This window comes from Rhinoderma darwinii, chromosome 13 (genome assembly GCF_050947455.1).
Source record: "Rhinoderma darwinii isolate aRhiDar2 chromosome 13, aRhiDar2.hap1, whole genome shotgun sequence".
In the NCBI taxonomy this organism is placed as follows: domain Eukaryota; kingdom Metazoa; phylum Chordata; class Amphibia; order Anura; family Rhinodermatidae; genus Rhinoderma; species Rhinoderma darwinii.
In genome coordinates, this window is record NC_134699.1 from 41,892,663 (window position 1) to 41,911,659 (window position 18,997).

General features: G+C 44.9%; 1 protein-coding gene across 2 annotated transcripts; it reads left to right on the forward strand.

Moving 5' to 3' along the window:
• The first annotated feature begins 10,916 nt into the window (after positions 1 to 10,916).
• On the forward strand, positions 10,917 to 18,763 carry SLC35H1 (solute carrier family 35 member H1). 2 transcript variants are annotated; one of them, XM_075846443.1, is made up of 11 exons: positions 10,917 to 11,340; positions 11,908 to 12,177; positions 12,547 to 12,714; positions 13,237 to 13,387; positions 14,387 to 14,450; positions 14,544 to 14,616; positions 15,521 to 15,689; positions 16,293 to 16,376; positions 16,926 to 17,101; positions 18,078 to 18,207; positions 18,311 to 18,763. In XM_075846443.1, exons 3-11 carry the CDS (start codon positions 12,571 to 12,573, stop codon positions 18,385 to 18,387), a joined length of 1,068 nt encoding a protein of 355 aa, XP_075702558.1. In that variant the 5' UTR covers positions 10,917 to 11,340; positions 11,908 to 12,177; positions 12,547 to 12,570; the 3' UTR covers positions 18,388 to 18,763. The 2 variants fall into 2 exon arrangements, with proteins under 2 accessions (XP_075702558.1, XP_075702557.1); XM_075846442.1 differs by lacking the exon at positions 11,908 to 12,177.
• The last annotated feature ends 234 nt before the right edge of the window (positions 18,764 to 18,997 follow it).

The window sequence follows — 18,997 nt, forward strand, 5'->3', positions numbered from 1 at the left end:
AGTAGCTAAGGACGTATCTAATGTTCTACAAATGGACCTACCTCAGCCGCGATCTAGCCCAAGTAGAGCAGGCTGAAGTGGAAGCTGCATAGATGGGCAAGTGGGGGATGGGCTGACAGGGTGCAGAGAGCCTGCGGACAGCAAGTTAAGACAACTGCAATCACAGGGTTGTCTGCCTTCAGGAAATATATAGGGAGTGGGGGTTCACTCACTTTTTAAGGCGTGTAATCCTTGTTTTTATTTGTTGGTACTTTTTAAAAAATTTCCGGCTTAAAACCAGATTTTTGGTCTCTTAAAGAGGCTCTGTCACCAGATTTTGCAGCCCCTATCTGCTACTGCAGCAGATAGGCGCTGCAATGTAGATTACAGTAACGTTTTTATTTTTAAAAAACGAGCATTTTTGGCCAAGTTATGACCATTTTTGTATTTATGCAAATGAGGCTTGCAAAAGTCCAAGTGGGCGTGTTTAAAAGTAAAAGTCCAACTGGGCGTGTATTATGTGCGTACATCGGGGCGTTTTTAATACTTTTACTAGCTGGGCGCTCTGACGAGAAGTATCATCCACTTCTCTTCAGAACGCCCAGCTTCTGGCAGTGCAGACACACAGCGTGTTCTCGAGAGATCACGCTGTAACGTCACTCACTTCCTGCCCCAGGTCCTGCATCGTGTCGGCCACATCGGCACCAGAGGCTACAGTTGATTCTGCAGCAGCATCAGCGTTTGCAGGTAAGTAGCTACATCGACTTACCTGCAAACGCTGATGCTGCTGCAGAATCAACTGTAGCCTCTGGTGCCGATGTGTCCTCTGGATGATACTTCTCGTCAGAACGCCCAGCTAGTAAAAGTAGTAAGAACGCCCCGATGTACGCACATAATACACGCCCAGTAGGACTTTTACTTTAAACACGCCCACTTGGACTTTTGCAAGCCTCATTTGCATAAATACAAAAATGGTCATAACTTGGCCAAAAATGCTCGTTTTTTAAAAATAAAAACGTTACTGTAATCTACATTGCAGCGCCGATCTGCTGCAATAGCAGATAGGGGTTGCAAAATCTGGTGACAGAGCCTCTTTAAGTTGTTCATTATTGTGAAGACATTTTCATATAGACATTAGTGAGGTGTATGAACTTTACACATCTTGAACTTTTTTTTAAGGAGGTGTTGTGTGTCTAATTCTCTCCTTGGGTCAGTTCTTTAGCCACAAACATGAATTCTTATGCATTTAAAAATTAAAAATACAATTTGGCACAAAATTGCACGAAGGCGCCTGTGTGTATAAAGTGGCATTTTGACAATATGCTTTGTGTCTACTTTCAAAAAGTAGACTCCTCAACATTGAAATTGCAACACCATGAAAGAAAAGTTTTGGAATTGTGGAAATCACAGGATCGATAGTCATGTTAATGATATGCAAATGATAAAAGAATGAAAACAAAATATTCCAAACATCTTGATTTATTCAGTACCGAGTATGAGTGCCACACACTTACACGCCTTGGCATGCTATCAGTGAGGTTATTAATGGTTGTTTTGAGGAATGTTATGCCACGCTGAATGCACTTGGGCATGCAAATCATCAAGATTGGCTGTTGGCAGCTGCCGTTGCAATTGCAGACCAATGATGTCCCAGGTGTACTCGATGGGAGACAAGTCCGGGGACGCTGCAGGCCATGGTAGCACTTTTAGGCCACACAGGCTGCTCACAATAGCACGAGCAACACACGGCCTGGCGTTGTCCTGTTGAAAAATAGCTATTTGGACACTTTGGAGTAATCGCTCCCTACCACTGGTTCCATGAACGAATCACTGTAACGCCGAGCTGTTAGTGTATCTGAAATGGAGGGGTCCGGCTACTGTACATCATGTCACCCCACACCATAATCCCAGGAGTACGACCAGTGTGACGTTCCCTTGTGAAGGCCTCTTCATGGCGTTGCCCACGTGGTCTCCAGACCAATCTCCGGTTATCATTGCATCTGAGGCAAAAGTGGGACTCATCGCTGATTAGGATAGACCTCTATTCCAGCCTCCATTGCTGTCCTGCTGTACACCATGATAGCCTTTGTGAGTGGTGGCGAGTGGTCAATGGAACACCTCTAGCTGGACGTCTGGCTTGTAGCCCAATGTCATGCAAACGCCTTATAATGGTTTGTGTCGACACTGGTTGCCGCTCTAGGCTTGGGATGTGACGTCCAATTTCACTTGCAGTACAGAATGGATCACTGCGCGCCATTCTTGCAACCAGACGATCCGTCCGGGCAGAGGTTCGCCTCCACGCATCTCTTGCTGTCATTCCCGTTTGTTGTTGTTCCCCCAATCCCCGGGACACCCAACGCTGAACATTGCTGACATATCGGCCTAGGCGCATAGTGATATGCCGGAGTGATAAACCACGGTCTCTCAGTTCAAGGATTCTGTCCCTCTCAGTTTGCGACAAGTGGCGATAACGAGCATGTCGACGAACAGGTGGCATCGCACAATCATCCCACTCCACTTGATCCGATTTTTGAGGTTTCATGTGGCTAAAAAACGTTGCTTTCAATCTGGCTTTTATGCCTCCCACAAGCCACAGATTGGAGCTAGGTGATTGAAAATTTGATCATTTGCTGATCTTAGCGACACCTGCTACTTCCTCGATTTGCATAACCTTACGGCTTACCCTTCTTGGTGTTGCAATTTTAATGTTGAGGAGTGTATATGGGTAAGGGTGTTCAGTATGAATTTTTACATTTATAATTCAGGGTTGTTTTTTTTTGTACATGTCAAAAGAGTGAAAATTGTACCCCTGGCAGTGAAACAGATAAACTGTAAATTAAAGCTATATTTCAGGGCAGAAAGGGCCCGTTGTACCTATTTTTAATGACAGAATATTACAGTGTATGGCTTACTGCAAATGTTATATACATACAAAATACAAATTTTGAAAGCCAATTTTACAGTGTTCCACAGGTAAAGTCTACAGACTAATGGAAATAGCAGCGTACAGCCAGTGGACCAGCTACTTGTGTAGCAGCCGTATCTGCTGCTAACGGGCCCGCGGCATGAGGGGGCCCGTGCCGCCCGCCGACAAGCACCCCCACATGCCCGGTGGCGCCGCTAGCAGCGGTTATGGCTGCTACAGCGGTAGCGACGCTACTATGGGGCCCGTACCGCCGAGCCTCTAACATTTATGGGCCAGGCGGCAGCCAACCTCTTGCAGTAATTGTACCTGTGTCTATAGCACACAAGTACAAATACATGCATTAGCGCTGAATGGCCGGGCACGTTCCTTGCCCGACCATTCAGCGCCTTATAATGACGCTGATTGGCGGGGCAAAATGACTTGCCCCGCCAATCGTCGCCTTTCAAAGAAGCTAGCGGTGCAATGACGTCATCGACGCTGCTTCCGTGGTTAAAAGGCGCAGATTGACGGGACAAGTCATTCTGTTCAGACCTGCTTAGAAGAGAGCAGATCTGCATTGCCACCGGACTGGATTAGGGTGAGTATGTAACGTTTTTTTTTTCTCCTAAAACTATGAGTGGCATTATCTACAGTGGGGGCTCTGTCTACAAGGGGTGGGTCTATATGTGGGGATGTGGAGCACTATATACAGGGGGAGCTATATGAAAGGCACAATCTACAGGGGTGGGCTATATGTGGGACACTATATACAGGGGTGGGCTATATGTGGAACACTATATGGGGAGCTATTTGTAGGGCACTATAGGGGTGGGTTATATGTGGGACACTATAAACAACGGTGGGTTACCTGTGGGGCGCTATCTACAGGGGGGCTATATGTAGGGCACTGTCTACAGTGGTGCGCTATATGTGGGATACTATATACAGGGGGAGCTATATGTGAGGCACTATCTACAGAGGTGGGCTATATGTGGAGCACTATAGGGGGAGCTATTTGTAGGGCAATATCTACAGGGGTGGGCTATGTGTGGGACACTAAATACAGGGATGGTGTAAACCTGTGGTACACTACAGGGGGGCTATATGTAGGGCACTGTCTACAGGGATGGGCTATATGTGAGGCACTCTACTGAGGTGGGCTATATGTGTAGCACTATCTATAGGGGAAGCTATATGCAGCAGGGTGGCTCAGTGGTTAGCACTATTGCCTTGCAGCTCTGGAGTTCATATGTGGGCACTATCTACAGAGGGCTGTATGTGGGGCACTTCTACAGAGGCTCTATGGGGGTCACTATCTACAGGGGGCTATGGGGGCACAATATACAGGGGGCATGGTGTGTGTGTGTGTGTGTGTGTGTGTGTGTGGGACAAAGTGTATGGTGCTCAGTGGCGGATTAAGTAGACCATGGGCCCTGGGCTGTTACCCAAACTTGGGCCCCCCTTCCTCACCGCCGCCTTGCCGCACCGTAACTATTTTTAACACTACTTTTTGGGGCAAGCATTAACAGTGTTACGATTCCCCTTGTCACAGCGCGGTGTCCCTACATACTGACAGTATCACACTGTGCTAGGACACATCCTCCTGACAAGGGGAATTGTCTATCAGTCCTGGACTGCAGAAAGACTTTTTGTGAAATACAAGGATTTCCTATAATAAACATGTTAGGAGAGGTGACAGATTCTCTATAAATCTAGTGACTCACAGGTGACGACGTAGTTTTTTTCCTCTTCTCCATCCAGTCCAGACTTCATGACGACTTTTCCCGGCCATGACCCATTTCTGCAGAATTTGCCACTCAGATGTCTTTGGCTCCTCACTTTTCCAACATTTCCACACCTATAAACAAAGATAATATTATCATGGTGCCACACACTGTGCCCCTAAATATAATAGCACGAAACACTGCGCCCCTGAATAAAATAGTACAAACACTGTGCCCCTAAATATTATAGCACCATAGACTGCGCCCCTGAATATAATTGTGTCAAACACTGTAGATAGCACCACACACAGCCCCCTGTAAATAGCGCTACACAGTCCTCCCCCTCTGTAAATAGCGTCACATAGCCCTCCCCCTCTTGTATATAGTGCTACACAGCAATCCCCCTTAGATATAGTGATACACAGCGCTCCCTTCTATATAGTGCTATACAACAATCCCCCCTTGTATATTGTGCTACACAGCGTCTCCTCCCTTGGACCTGCAGCTCTTGTAATTGCTCAGTATAATGTCCCCCATAGCTGCCCCCACAGTATATTGCCACCCATAGCTGCCCCCACAGTATAATGCCCCATAGATGTGACACAGTATAATGCCCCCATAACTGCAACACAGTATAATGCCCCATAGCTGCGACACAGTATAATGCCTCCATAGCTGCGACACAGTATAATGCCCCATAGCTGACACAGTATAATGCCCCATAGCTGACACAGCATAATGCCTCATAGCTGACGCAGTATAATGCCCCATAGTTGACACAGTATAATGCCCCATAGCTGACACAGTATAATGCCCCATAGCTGACACAGTATAATGCCCCATAGCTGACACAGTATAATGCCCCATAGCTGACACAGTATAATGCCCCATAGCTGACACAGTATAATGCCCCATAGCTGACACAGTATAATGCCCCATAGCTGACACAGTATAATGCCCCATAGAGGTGACACAGTATAATGCCCCATAGCTGACACAGTATAATGCCCCATAGCTGACACAGTATAATGCCCCATAGCTGACACAGTATAATGCCCCATAGAGGTGACACAGTATAATGCCCCATAGCTGACACAGTATAATGCCCCATAGCTGACACAGTATAATGCCCCATAGAGGTGACACAGTATAATGCCCCATAGCTGACACAGCATAATGCCCCATATGTATGTACCTAATAAAAAAAGAAAACATAATTGCTTACCTATCCCGGTTCCCACGACGGTGGGGGATGCGATGCTTCTCCTCCTCTGTGCTGTGCTGTGAGTGACTCCGTGCAGACAGGCGCGATGACGTCACTACATCGCGCCTGCCTGCACCGAGCCGCTCACGGCAGAGTGAATGCTGGAGCGAGGCTCCAGCATTCATCCAAACTGAATCTGCGTCCTGCGGATGCAGATTCAGTCGGAAGCAGGCAGCGCGGTAGCGCTGCATAGTTTTTTAAGTTTGTGTGCGGTTCGGGCTGCGATGGGGCCCCTGGCAGCCTCGGGCCCCGATGGGCCCCCTGGCAGCCTCGGGCCCCGATGGGCCCCCTGGCAGCCTCGGGCCCCGGGCGACCGCACGAAACGCCCACATTATAATCCGCCATTGATGGTGCTATTATAATCAGGGACACAGTGTATGGCGCTATTATAGTTAGCGGTGCAGTGTATGGCGCTATTTTATTTGGTGGTGTTGAGAATTTTATCTTCGTTTATAGGTGCAGAAATGTTTTAAAAGTGAGAAGCTGAAGACATCTGAGCGGAAAACTGTAGAAATGGGTCGTGGCCGGGAGAAATCCATCATAGAGGTCTGGACCGGAGGGAGAAGAAAAGAAAAAAAGAACTAGACTCTGAGACGTCACCGGTGAGTCACTTAATGTAAATGTTTATTCTGCCTCTAATCAGTACTGTAGTCATTGTATATATGTACTGAGCTTTGTTCTGGAGCTGTATATATGAACTGAGCTTGGTTCTGGTGATGTATGTAACGTCTATGGCCGCGGACCGTCACTCTGACTTACCCTCTGACGGCCGCAGCCATGGACGTGTGAGTTCTCGGCGGCATCTCTCTCCTGGGAGATGCCGCCACTCACTTCCTGGTTCAGAGGCTGTCTCCCGCAGGGCGCGCGCACGGCCTTAAAGGGCCAGTGCGCGCACAGTTGCAGAATATCTGCAATCAGACCAGAATACTGCTGGACTATAAAAGGGGCTGTGCCCTCTTGATCATTGCCTGAGCGTTGTTGTGTTACCTAAAGTTTGTCTTGCAAATGGTCTCCTAGTGTTTTCCAGTTCCCAGTGTTACCCGTTCCTGCTGCCTGTACCCTGTATCCCGTGCTACCGTGCCTCTGTGCCGTCAAGAGTTGGAGTCGTGTTGTATCCTCCGCTGCATCTAGTGTGTCGCACACCGCCAGTTGTCTGTCTACTATCAGAGCCTCATCTCAGCCTGAATTCATCACTACTGTCTACATTGCCTCAGGTAACCCTTCTGAACTATAGACATTGCATTGTACCTGTTTGGCCAGCGGCTAACCCGCTACGGGGTACGGCCCAGTGGGTCCACACCCTGCACTGTGACAGTGTATATATGTATGAGCTTAGTTCTGGGGATGTATGTATGTATGTATGTATGTATGTACACTACCATTCAAAAGTTTAGGGTCACTTAGAAATTTCCTTATTTTTGAAAGAAAAGCACAGTTTTTTTCAATGAAGATAACATTAAATTTATCAGAAATACACTCTATACATTGTTAATGTGCTAAATGACTATTCTTGCTGCAAACGTCTGGTTTTTAATGCAATATCTACATAGGTGTATAGAGGCCCATTTCCAGCAACCATCACTCCAGTGTTCTAATGGTACATTGTGTTTGCTAACTGTGTTAGAAGGCTAATGGATGATTAGAAAACACTTGAAAACCCTTGTGCAATTATGTTAGCACCGCTGTAAACAGTTTTGCTGTTTAGAGGAGCTATAAAACTGACCTTCCTTTGAGCTAGTTGAGAATCTGGAGCATTACATTTGTGGGTTCGATTAAACTCTCCAAATGGCTAGAAAAAGAGAGCTTTCATGTGAAACTCGACAGTCTATTCTTGTTCTTAGAAATGAAGGCTATTCCATGCGAGAAATTGCCAAGAAACTGAAGATTTCCTACAACGGTGTGTACTACTCCCTTCAGAGGACAGCACACACAGGCTCTAACCAGAGTAGAAAGAGAAGTGGGAGGCCCCGCTGCACAACTGAGCAACAAGACAAGTACATTAGAGTCTCTAGTTTGAGAAATAGACGCCTCACAGGTCCTCAACTGGCAGCTTCTTTAAATAGTACCCGCAAAACGCCAGTGTCAACGTCTACAGTGAAGAGGCGACTCCGGGATGCTGGCCTTCAGGGCAGAGTGGCAAAGAAAAAGCCATATCTGAGACTGGCTAATAAAAGGAAAAGATTAATATGGGCAAAAGCACACAGACATTGGACAGAGGAAGATTGGAAAAAAGTGTTATGGACAGACGAATCGAAGTTTGAGGTGTTTGGATCACACAGAAGAACATTTGTGAGACGTAGAACAACTGAAAAGATGCTGGAAGAGTGCCTGACGCCATCTGTCAAGCATGGTGGAGGTAATGTGATGGTCTGGGGTTGCTTTGGTGCTGGTAAAGTGGGAGATTTGTACAAGGTAAAAGGGATTTTGAATAAGGAAGGCTATCACTCCATTTTGCAACGCCATGCCATACCCTGTGGACAGCGCTTGATTGGAGCCAATTTCATCCTACAAGAGGACAATGACCCAAAGCACACCTCCAAATTATGCAAGAACTATTTAGGGAAGAAGCAGGCAGCTGATATTCTATCTGTAATGGAGTGGCCAGCGCAGTCACCAGATCTCAACCCCATAGAGCTGTTGTGGGAGCAGCTTGACCGTATGGTACGCAAGGAGTGCCCATCAAGCCAATCCAACTTGTGGGAGGGGCTTCTGGAAGCATGGGGGGAAATTTCTCCCGATTTACCTCAGCAAATTAACAGCTAGAATGCCAAAGGTCTGCAATGCTGTAATTGCTGCAAATGGAGCATTATTTGACGAAAGCAAAGTTTGAAGGAGAAAATTATTATTTCAAATAAAAATCATTGTTTCTAACCTTGTCAATGTCTTGACTATATTTTCTAGTCATTTTGCAACTCATTTGATAAATGTAAGTGTGAGTTTTCATGGAAAACACAAAATTGTCTGGGTGACCCCAAACTTTGAACGGTAGTGTACATGGGGTGCTTTATGGCAATATCTACAAGCGGGGAGTGACACTGTCTACAGGCGGGGCTGTATAGCACTGTCTACCGGGGGGGCTGTATGGCACAATCTACAGGGGGCACTATCTATAAATGGCTGCTGTGTGTGGCACCTGGGAGAGGGCCCAGTCAAGAGTTTGCTATGGAGCCCAGTCTTTCCTAGTTACGTGCCTGAGTACAGCGCTCGGCTGTCTCCGTCAGTCCCATAGAGAATGACAGGGGGCCCCAAGCTATTTGCATGGGAGACACATGGTCGCACGAACCCCAAAATGTTATTTTATTTAAGGTTTTATGGGGGGGGATGTATTTGCCTTTAGTATGATTTTCTCCCCCCCTTCCCTCCATATATTATTTGAATGGTTCTTACCTATTTACGCCTGGAATTACGGCCGAAAAAACGTCTCAAAACCGTCTGCAAACATCTGCCCATTGAATTTAATGGGTCTTACGATGTTCTGTGCAGACAGGCTTTTTATTTACGCTCCGCTGTCAAAAGACGGCGCGTAAAAAGACGGCCGCCTCAAAAAAGTGCATGTCACTTCTTGGGACGCAATTGGAGCCGTTTTTCATTGACTCCAATGAAAACCAGCTCCAATTACGTCCGTAAAAGATGCTGCGAAAAACGCGTGCACTTGTAAAAACGTCTGAAATTCAGAAGCTGTTTTCGCCTGAAAACAGCTCCGTAATGTCAGACGTAATTGAGGTTGCCGTGTGAACGTACCCTTAGTGGGGTTTTTGGCTCTCAGCTATTGCTAGGTGGACTGAGTTTCTGGGTTATTATTATTATTGTGATTTTTAATTTATAATAGTTTGAATTATTTATTTGGTATTTATTTTAGTGATTCAAGTATCAATATCTTTTGGTAACCCATAATAAAAATATTGTGGCCTTTTTATCCACATATTTTGTCTGGTGTCTTTAATTCTGTTTATATTAATGTATGAATATGGGCCTTGTGCCATCATGTGCAGAGGCCACTATGGGGGCATTATACTGTGTGGAGACTACTATGGGGGCATTATACTGTGTGGAGACTACTATGGGGGCATTATACTGTGTGGAGACTACTATGGGGGCATTATACTGTGTGGAGACTACTATGGGGGCATTATACTGTGTGGAGACTACTATGGGGGCATTATACTGTGTGGGAGGCACTATGGGGGCATTATACTGTGTGGAGACTACTATGGGAGCATTATACTGTGTGGAGACTACTATGGGGGCATTATACTGTGTGGAGACTACTATGGGGGCATTATACTGTGTGGAGACTACTATGGGGGCATTATACTGTGTGGAGACTACTATGGGGGCATTATACTGTGTGGAGACTACTATGGGGGCATTATACTGTGTGGAGACTACTATGGGGGCATTATACTGTGTGGAGACTACTATGGGGGCATTATACTGTGTGGAGACTACTATGGGGGCATTATACTGTGTGGAGACTACTATGGGGGCATTATACTGTGTGGAGACTACTATGGGGGCATTATACTGTGTGGAGACTACTATGGGGGCATTATACTGTGTGGAGACTACTATGGGGGCATTATACTGTGTGGAGACTACTATGGGGGCATTATACTGTGTGGAGACTACTATGGGGGCATTATACTGTGTGGAGACTACTATGGGGGCATTATACTGTGTGGAGACTACTATGGGGGCATTATACTGTGTGGAGACTACTATGGGAGCATTATACTGTGTGGAGACTACTATGGGGGCATTATACTGTGTGGAGACTACTATGGGGGCATTTTTATGAGCCTCCCCTCCCCACCTTTTTCCCCAAAGTGCACTATGTCTGCTTTATGTAAATGATGGCAACTTCATTTTCTGTCATTCTACTGACACTGATCGCAGCAATGTATAAGTTGAGTTAGAGACTTGGATGAATCAGGGATCAGACAAGAACAGAAGTCGTGTGACTGTTTGATGCCTCTACCAATATGGGGGAACGAGCAGGACGTCCTTATGGAACGTCACGGAGTTCTCCCAGAATGCCCCGCGCCTGGAGCCACGTCTTGGATAAGACGCGACCCTTGAGTAGAGGAGGAAGCGTGGTGTATGGTGGGGCTGAGTGGTTGAAGGGGTGCCGTTCAGTGATCGTGCAGTTTGGGGGACCCCGTATTGTAACCCAGTGCGCCTCTTGATACTCCTGTCATTCTCTGACCTCACTGCACAGCCCGAACCTTGATATAGTCACGTGACACGTCCCATCTGTTGCAGAAATTGTGACACGGAGCTTGCAATCGAACAAGCCCAGCGTCCGCATTATGAGCTGTCAGACTAATGAATTCTGCAGATAGTAACACCTTGTACCCCAGTCATTTTAAGGGACAATTTACTCTACAGGGATGGATCTTATTCAAGTTAAATCAGGTTTTACTAAGTTGTTGCTAAGGCTGCAGGAGAAATAACTGGATACATTTGGGGTAAGTCCTAAGAAGTTGCTTGGTGTCAGTGGGGCATCTATAAAGGGTGCAGGGGTCTCAGGTACTTGGGGGGGCCCGGTCATAACGCTGAGTGTACTGGCGGAATAAGATGCGTGCTACTTATTCTTGCATGTGAACAGGGTTACAAAAACCCAATTTTGCTTGCATTGGATGCAGATTTAGAGGAAGAATCCATTCCGAAGCCGTGTCAAATCCTGAACGTGTGAACAGAGCCTTGCAGTGCACCTATTGGGTGCTGGCCTGGGTATAGCTTTTGCACTGGGACCCATGAGCTTCAGGCTATGACTGTGCTTGATGTCACCATAGAAAGTGACATGTAGGTTATGTCACGTGGTTAGGGGGGGTGGTAGTAGCCACAATTGTCCGTGCATTGCCACACGCTTCCACGTTTGCCTATGTATAGTCAGTGTCCTGATCTCTTCTGATAGACGTCAGTGCCCAGATGGAGGGTGACGAGCATTGTTATTTTCTGATACTGTTTATTGGGTGACTCTCTAACTGGCACTGTTCATGAGGCAACGCACTAATCTGACGCTTGTTCTCCAGGATAAACCTCAGGCTGGACAACCTCGTATGTCTCTGTAAAGATCCCATTATTATCATGATTGTACACGGTTATCAATAAGAGGGGGATGAATCCTTTATATGATGGGTTGGCGTCAAGCAGTCGGAGACCAGTGTTACATTTTTAACGTCAGATTAAAGTAATCGTCCCAGCGGGACCGGCACTTCTCAGAATGAAGTCGCCCCGGCAGTAACATCTGCCCTGAAGCTGCGGGGAAAAGAAACATTGTTGTCCCTTGAAGCCAATCAGAGGTTAGCTTTCATTTTCTAAACTACGCAGGAATTATGGAATGTGGTCACTAGTTGGTATGGGGGGGGGAAGAATTTTTCTCTGAGCGTTTTGATGGGTGAGACCAGATTTAGTAGCTGATCAGTGAATATCCTCGCACTCCTGGATTTGCCATTCTGGACCCTCGGCAAGTTTGGTGACAATCCCTTCAGAGGTGTAATATTGACCATTTTGTTTGTTCGTCTTCTACAGAAATTGATATAGCTAAAAACACCTGAATACAATTTTTTAACTACTTGTTTATACTTTCTGGTGATTTGATTTTTTTTATTCTGGATGAAATGATCTAATTCTTTAACAATACCGGCCCGTTTTCATGTTTTTGTTCGCAGTTTCCCTTGGAAGCATACGTCTGAATGCAGCAAACTCATGGTATTGCTTGGAAAATGGCGTTACCTGGCTGGGCCATAATATGGAAGGGTCTTCTTACTGTTGTCCTGGTCCTTTTCTACTACTCTTTCTCCATCGGAATCACCTTTTACAACAAGTGGCTGCTAAAGGTAGGGGTATTCTGTTATCAGCGTGCCACGTGGCGGTCAACAATGACCAAAACCATCCGTCCCATCTGTATTCTCATACCACGTAATGGCCAAACTGACTTATAGTAATGTTATGCGCTTATGTACACCTTGATTAGTGGATATTTGTTGCATTTTATGCTGGAATCTACTTTTAAAAAACTCTTTTTTTTTTTTGCCTGCCATTTTGGGCAAAACTTTCCCACGCTAACAAGTTTTGCTATGGTCCAGTTATCCCAAACATGGAATCCATATTCGTTTGACGGTGACCAGCAACCGTGACCGACTCCTGTACATTAGATCACTCATATAATAGGTAGAGACGTAGTGGCGTCGATACTGTAGGGGGCACAGCCATAGCAGCGCCCGTACAGTACGCGTAGCTCCAGTAGCGCTTATATGGTCACGTGTGCATAATAAAGATGACCCTGTCTTATTATATTGTGCTATGAATTATACCTACACCCTTAATAACACCTTTTCCCATTCTTTGAAATGTTGCAGCGATTTCACTTCCCTCTGTTTATGACCCTTGTTCATCTTCTGATGATCTTCGTCTTGTCGTCATTAAGTAGAACATTGATGACATGTGTCAGTGGACGGACCCGAGTTATACTGCCATGGTCTGACTATATAAAAAAGGTTGCCCCCACAGGTACAGTCACGTTATTACATTCTATATCTAGTGCCTTTTATTTCTTGATTTTGTCTGCTAGTAAGTTATTACGGTATGTCATGTCGCATCGGCGGATGTAATATATTAATACACTTGGGATCGGAAGTTTGCTCAGGGCTGTAGTTATAATATAGGGAAACCAGATGAATCTCCAGATACAAACTCACAACTCCCTGGCTTGTACAATTGGGGGAGGCAGCAACTTTGGCAGGGGCATATCCTCATGGTTTCTGTTTCTTCCATTGAACTTGAGAAGGAAAGTATTTTATGGTTCTAAAAATCCTTTTTTTGGCTCGGTCAGGGCTGATCTCCCACTCCTATTGATCTAACTTTCCTGCAATTCCGCAATGCACCTTCTCCATAGGCATTGTTTGGCATTCACCAGAATGCGACTTCGCTGCAATACCAGACACATCCCACGGAGAAGAATGGACTGTTACTGGCTCAAATAAAAGCCAGCCTCATTTATCAATCCCATACAACCCCTTTAACTGGAGGTAAGATTGGAGTAATTGACCATTCCAAGGCCATTATTTATTTCACTCTGGTTCTCCAAATGAAGGTTTCAGATGCTCTGTACACTGGTGGTCCATGACTCCATGGCTGGGTGGGAAGTCAATGTTGTGCAGGTTCATCCCATAGCACCAGAGTCCGACTGACGTCAGAAAAGAAGGAGAGGGGTTTAATTTCGGCAACTGCTATTTTGCAGCCCAGTAACATGCAGGAGTAGTTATTTCCTAGTTGGTCAATCTTACCAATTCTGAATATGTGCTCAGAGTTTCACTTTAACCAGGACAAAACCGTTATTTTCCGTTTTTACATGGAGATCCGCTATAATATCCTTTTATTACTGAGGTTCCTCTCTGTTCCAATGGCTGTGCCACCCAACTTATTAATCTAGACCTGCATGAACAGAGAGACTTTATTTGACTAGGGAGGGATGGGCATTTAATAATTGTCACCATTCTCTGTCTTCAGCTCTGGCCACGGCTCTGGACATTGGACTTTCCAATTGGAGCTTCCTCTACATCACGGTGTCCCTGTGAGTTGGGGCATAACATGGAATAGTATAAACCTTGTAGTGGTGGGATAATGTATGACCGTATCTCTGACGCACCTTTTGTGTGGTCCTCAGGTACACCATGACCAAGTCTTCTGCTGTTCTCTTCATCCTCTTCTTCTCGCTGCTCTTCAAGCTGGAGGAACTGGTGAGTCACTTAGGGGCATGTGCTGGTTGGAAAAGTTTATAGGGTTCGACTTCTTCTTATCTATCAAATAAATTACCTCTGGGGAATAAAGCTTTACTCATCTGCCCAAAAAATGGTCTCGTTTATGGTCTGCCGATATGTTGTGATGCAGATAAAAGTTTGTGTTTACGTAACTGACTGATTGAAGGCAGTAATTCGGGTAATGGATTAAAATGCATGTTTTCTTGAAAAGTACCATGAACACGCCAGTGTGTTTTAAGAGCAATTAAAAGGTTTGTCTGAAAGTCAAAAATGTTAAATAAATTTCAAAAGGTTTTTTTTTTTTACCACCTCTGCGACCCCAACGTATCCGGAGAAAAGGGTGTTCCGCTAGGTCGGGCGGGTGTCTTATCCAGGCAGAAATTGAATGGAGAGGTGGCCGGGCATGAGTTGGCTCGGCTGTTTTTGTAACTCCCATAGACTTGAGTGGAGAGAGCTGTGGACATTCCCAAGCCACCTCTCCATTCAATCTCTGCCGCGATTTATCAGTGGCTCCTGCTTTGGCGCACCTGGCGATCCTTGTATTTCATTGACGGCCATTAATTTGGATGCCCACCATGTGATACCTAATTTCCCCTGCAGTAGCGACACTGCAAGGGGAATTATCACCGCAGTCAGAAATAACTGCAGCGACCACGTAATCAACCTTATTCCGAAAACGGGTTGTCAAGGTGTCCCTGTGCCTTATATAGGGAAATATAGCTCATTTTAATCCACGGAACCTATTACATGCTGGACTATGTCAATATATTTGATTTAAATGTCTCGAATATAATATAGAAGAAAATCTGCATCAAAGTAAGCAGATTACTTGGGACTCTTCTGCTAATAACCCAAAATTTCTTCTTCATCCTATCTTATGTAGAAACCAGCGCTTATCCTCGTGGTGCTGCTTATTTCCGGAGGCCTCTTCATGTTTACATTCAAGTCAACACAGTTCGATGCCAGAGGCTTTTTGCTGGTTCTTGCCGCCTCATGCCTGGGTGGGATACGGTGGACCCTGACTCAGATCCTTATGCAGAAAGCAGAGCTAGGTAAGTGCCACCATGGAACGACATCTACACATTAGGAACGTTAATAGTTTAGCTCTAGCTTTTGAACCATTTTAAAGAATATTTAAAAATATTGCTCACATAGCAATTCCCTTCTAAAATGTTATTACAAATGCTCCTTATATGCAGAAAGATTCTGTTTAACTGCAATACTGTGGAGAATTTCAAATTCCTCCTGGTTCCTTTGCAGATGTTGTCGCAGCCTGAGGTGACCGGTATGTCTCTAGGTGTACTTAGTGCAGTGCCTGAGGGGCGGGGCATGACACCGTGATCCTTCCTTTGTGGTCCCTTTCCTATTTAATGTACCGCCCCCTATGGGCCTGCACTAGGCATAACACAGTGTGGTAGATTTATTCAGATCTCTCCCCCGTGCTTCACACATCACATTCATTAACATGGTTAGACCTGGTGTTTTTTTCCAACAATTCCCGAGTTAGAAAAGTGATGCAGATTGGTAATAGAAGAGTTACGCTCCGTGCAGCAGTGTATCCGTTTTGCATGTCCCTTGAAGTACAGGGAGATGTCGCACAGACTACTGGCTTTATGTTCGTGCAGGGAATTTCAGTGCTCTCTGCTTTCTTCTAGGTTTACAGAATCCCATAGACACCATGTTTCATCTACAGCCTCTCATGTTCCTCAGCCTATTCCCACTGTTCATTGGTATTGAAGGTGAGATTTACAATTCTGCAAATCTAGAATTGTTTGGATAATGATGTGGGGTGTTTATAATTGCTCTAAGTCAACCCCCCCCCCTCCTAAAAACATAAAAGAAAAAAAAATCCTTGATTTTGTCTTCTTTTGTAAAGTTGTTAAATATTCTATTCAGCTGATTGTTAATGACATTTATTTCTGAGGTTGGGTGGCAACCCATATGGAGGTTATTTAAAGGGGTTATCCTTTTGGATCTCCAGGGGAAAGGATAGGTGAGTACTGGTTGTTTGTTTTTTTAAATTCAGAACATTTGCAGGTAATACAAAAAAAATTGGAACCCAGATAACCCCTTTAAAGCTCCCACGAGGGTTGTCATGCAGCTTTCCCAGACTCCTGATTGGCAAGCCTGTCTGATTGCATCCCTTCGTTGTTGTGGATGAGTCTCTTTTTGGCCAATAAGGTGGCGTTGCTATCAGTTTTACGTTCTTGTATCTTATATTCTCATATTTCAGTGATAAACACTAGTTGTAAATGTGGCTCCCTGTTCTGTGTCTTGTTCCTTTTTAGGTTTACATGTATCCACATCAACACAGCTTTTTCGCTATGAAGATTCTACGGGCCTCCTTTCTCTATTCGGTACCCTCGGTGTGGGAGGACTACTTGCATTTGGCCTTGGATATTCAGAATTTCTACTTGTATCACGAACATCCAGTCTTACCCTTTCCATTGCTGGCATCTTCAAGGTAAGATTCGACCTATTTTGTTGTTTTTAGGAATTTGCATAGGACTACACATTTTTACAACCGGAAAGCCGGATCATTATGGAGCTTCTGTGTTGACAACCGCCGTGAAACTGTGGAAACACGGAGATTTTAAAGGGTGTGTGCACTTTTACATTGTAAGTGAAAGGTCGCCTATCTGTATAACTTGTGTTGAGTAACTTTGTAAATACATGATGTTTCTTGCACTGATCCTGTATTATAGGCCAGAGCTGCATTCACAATTCTTCTGCTGGTTATTGAAAGCTGTCAACAAACTTGTCAGACGCCCCCTTAGTATCCTAGCTGAACTCGTATGCTGCAGTGGGACCGTGGTTACATCAGATTACTGTATTGCGACTGGTGTAAAGGTGACCATTCCCAGTATGAAAATCACTAGGGCAAACTATGTGCAGACATTGAGCGACCAAGGAATGCTGGGAGATTTCAGCTCTAAAGGCCTGTGGGATTATGAATGCAGCCCAGGGATATAATTCAGGCTATAACTTTACAAGTATTTTTTTTAGATCTTCTTTGGGTTGAAATAAATTTTTGTATTCTATATTAATGCATGTTGAAGACCTGCAACATGAGCTGTAGTATTAGTGTCATGGGGACGTCCCTGTTATAGGCTTCAGTTCAACCTGTAAAGCGAGGGGCTTTGAAACATAAGTTCACATTTGGTAAAACAGTGGTGACCCATTGCATATTCTACAATTCTCTAATATACTGTATTAGAATTGTTTCCCTTTAAAGCAAAACTGTGAAATTGGAGTTAAAAAAATCGGTCGTGTGAATACCCCATTAGGGGTCTATTGTTCGTACTGCAGCCGGGTGACAGCTGTTTTATGAACGGCCGTCACCTGGCCGGGAAACCCTGTCGTGTGAATAAGGGCTAATAGAATGATATTATCTGGGCTTATGATGTAGCACTCTGACATTTTAATGTTATTGTTATCAGGAGCTCTGCGTGTTGTTATTGGCGACACATCTTTTTGGGGATAATTTGAGCCTACTGAATTGGTCGGGATTTGCCCTCTGCATCTCTGGCATTGCCTTGCATGTGGCTTTAAGAACCACCCATTCTAAAGGTAACTATCAGTAGAGGTGTATGTACATACGTGTGTTTATAGATCTATGAATATTTTGTTATCCATAGGACTGTTTTCTTTGTCTTATTTAAAATTCACACAGAACACAGTGTGTCCCTAAGCACAGATATGGAACTTCTACTGAGAGGAGGCGAAGATGAAGAAGAGGAGGAGACGTGACTGATGTAGGACGTGTTTTGTTCTGGAGGTATTAATCCAGATACACCTCTAAAAAGACAAACCGATGATGTGAATCTCCCCCCGCGCTGTACAGATGTTTTTACTACATTATCCACATGTGAAGAGAATGGAACTATATATTATTCACACCAAGAGGAAGGACGGTTACTTATACATGGGAACCCTGAGAGCTGGCTTCTCTCTTCTCCTCATTCATTGCTACATGCTATTCCACGTGTGGGACCTGCTACCTACCTCTGCCACAAAACCACATTTTATCTTATTTTTTGGGTTTACACAGATCCTTCTTCTCAGTGTTGGAGTTAAAGAGGCTCTGTCACCAGATTATAACTGCCCTATCTCCTACATAATCTGATCGGCGCTGGAATGTAGATAACAACAGTGGTTTTTATTTTGAAAAACGATCATTTTTGAGCAAGTTATAAACAATTATAGATTTATGATAATTAGTTTCTTAATAGACAACTGGGCGTGTTTTTACTTTTTTACCAACTGGGCATTGTAAAGAGGTGTGTACGACGCTGACCAGCGTCATACACTTCTCTCCATTCATTTTTAGCTGTACACGCAGCACAGCGTGATCTCGCGA

Bases quoted from the DNA above. Each gene is read 5' to 3' on its own strand.
- SLC35H1 (XM_075846443.1), top strand. From the start codon at position 12,571: ATGCAGCAAACTCATGGTATTGCTTGGAAAATGGCGTTACCTGGCTGG. The intron at 13,388-14,386 runs GTACAGTCACGT...CTCTGTCTTCAG, and splicing joins AAAAAAGGTTGCCCCCACAG to CTCTGGCCACGGCTCTGGAC. The intron at 16,377-16,925 runs GTGAGATTTACA...GTTCCTTTTTAG, and splicing joins ACTGTTCATTGGTATTGAAG to GTTTACATGTATCCACATCA.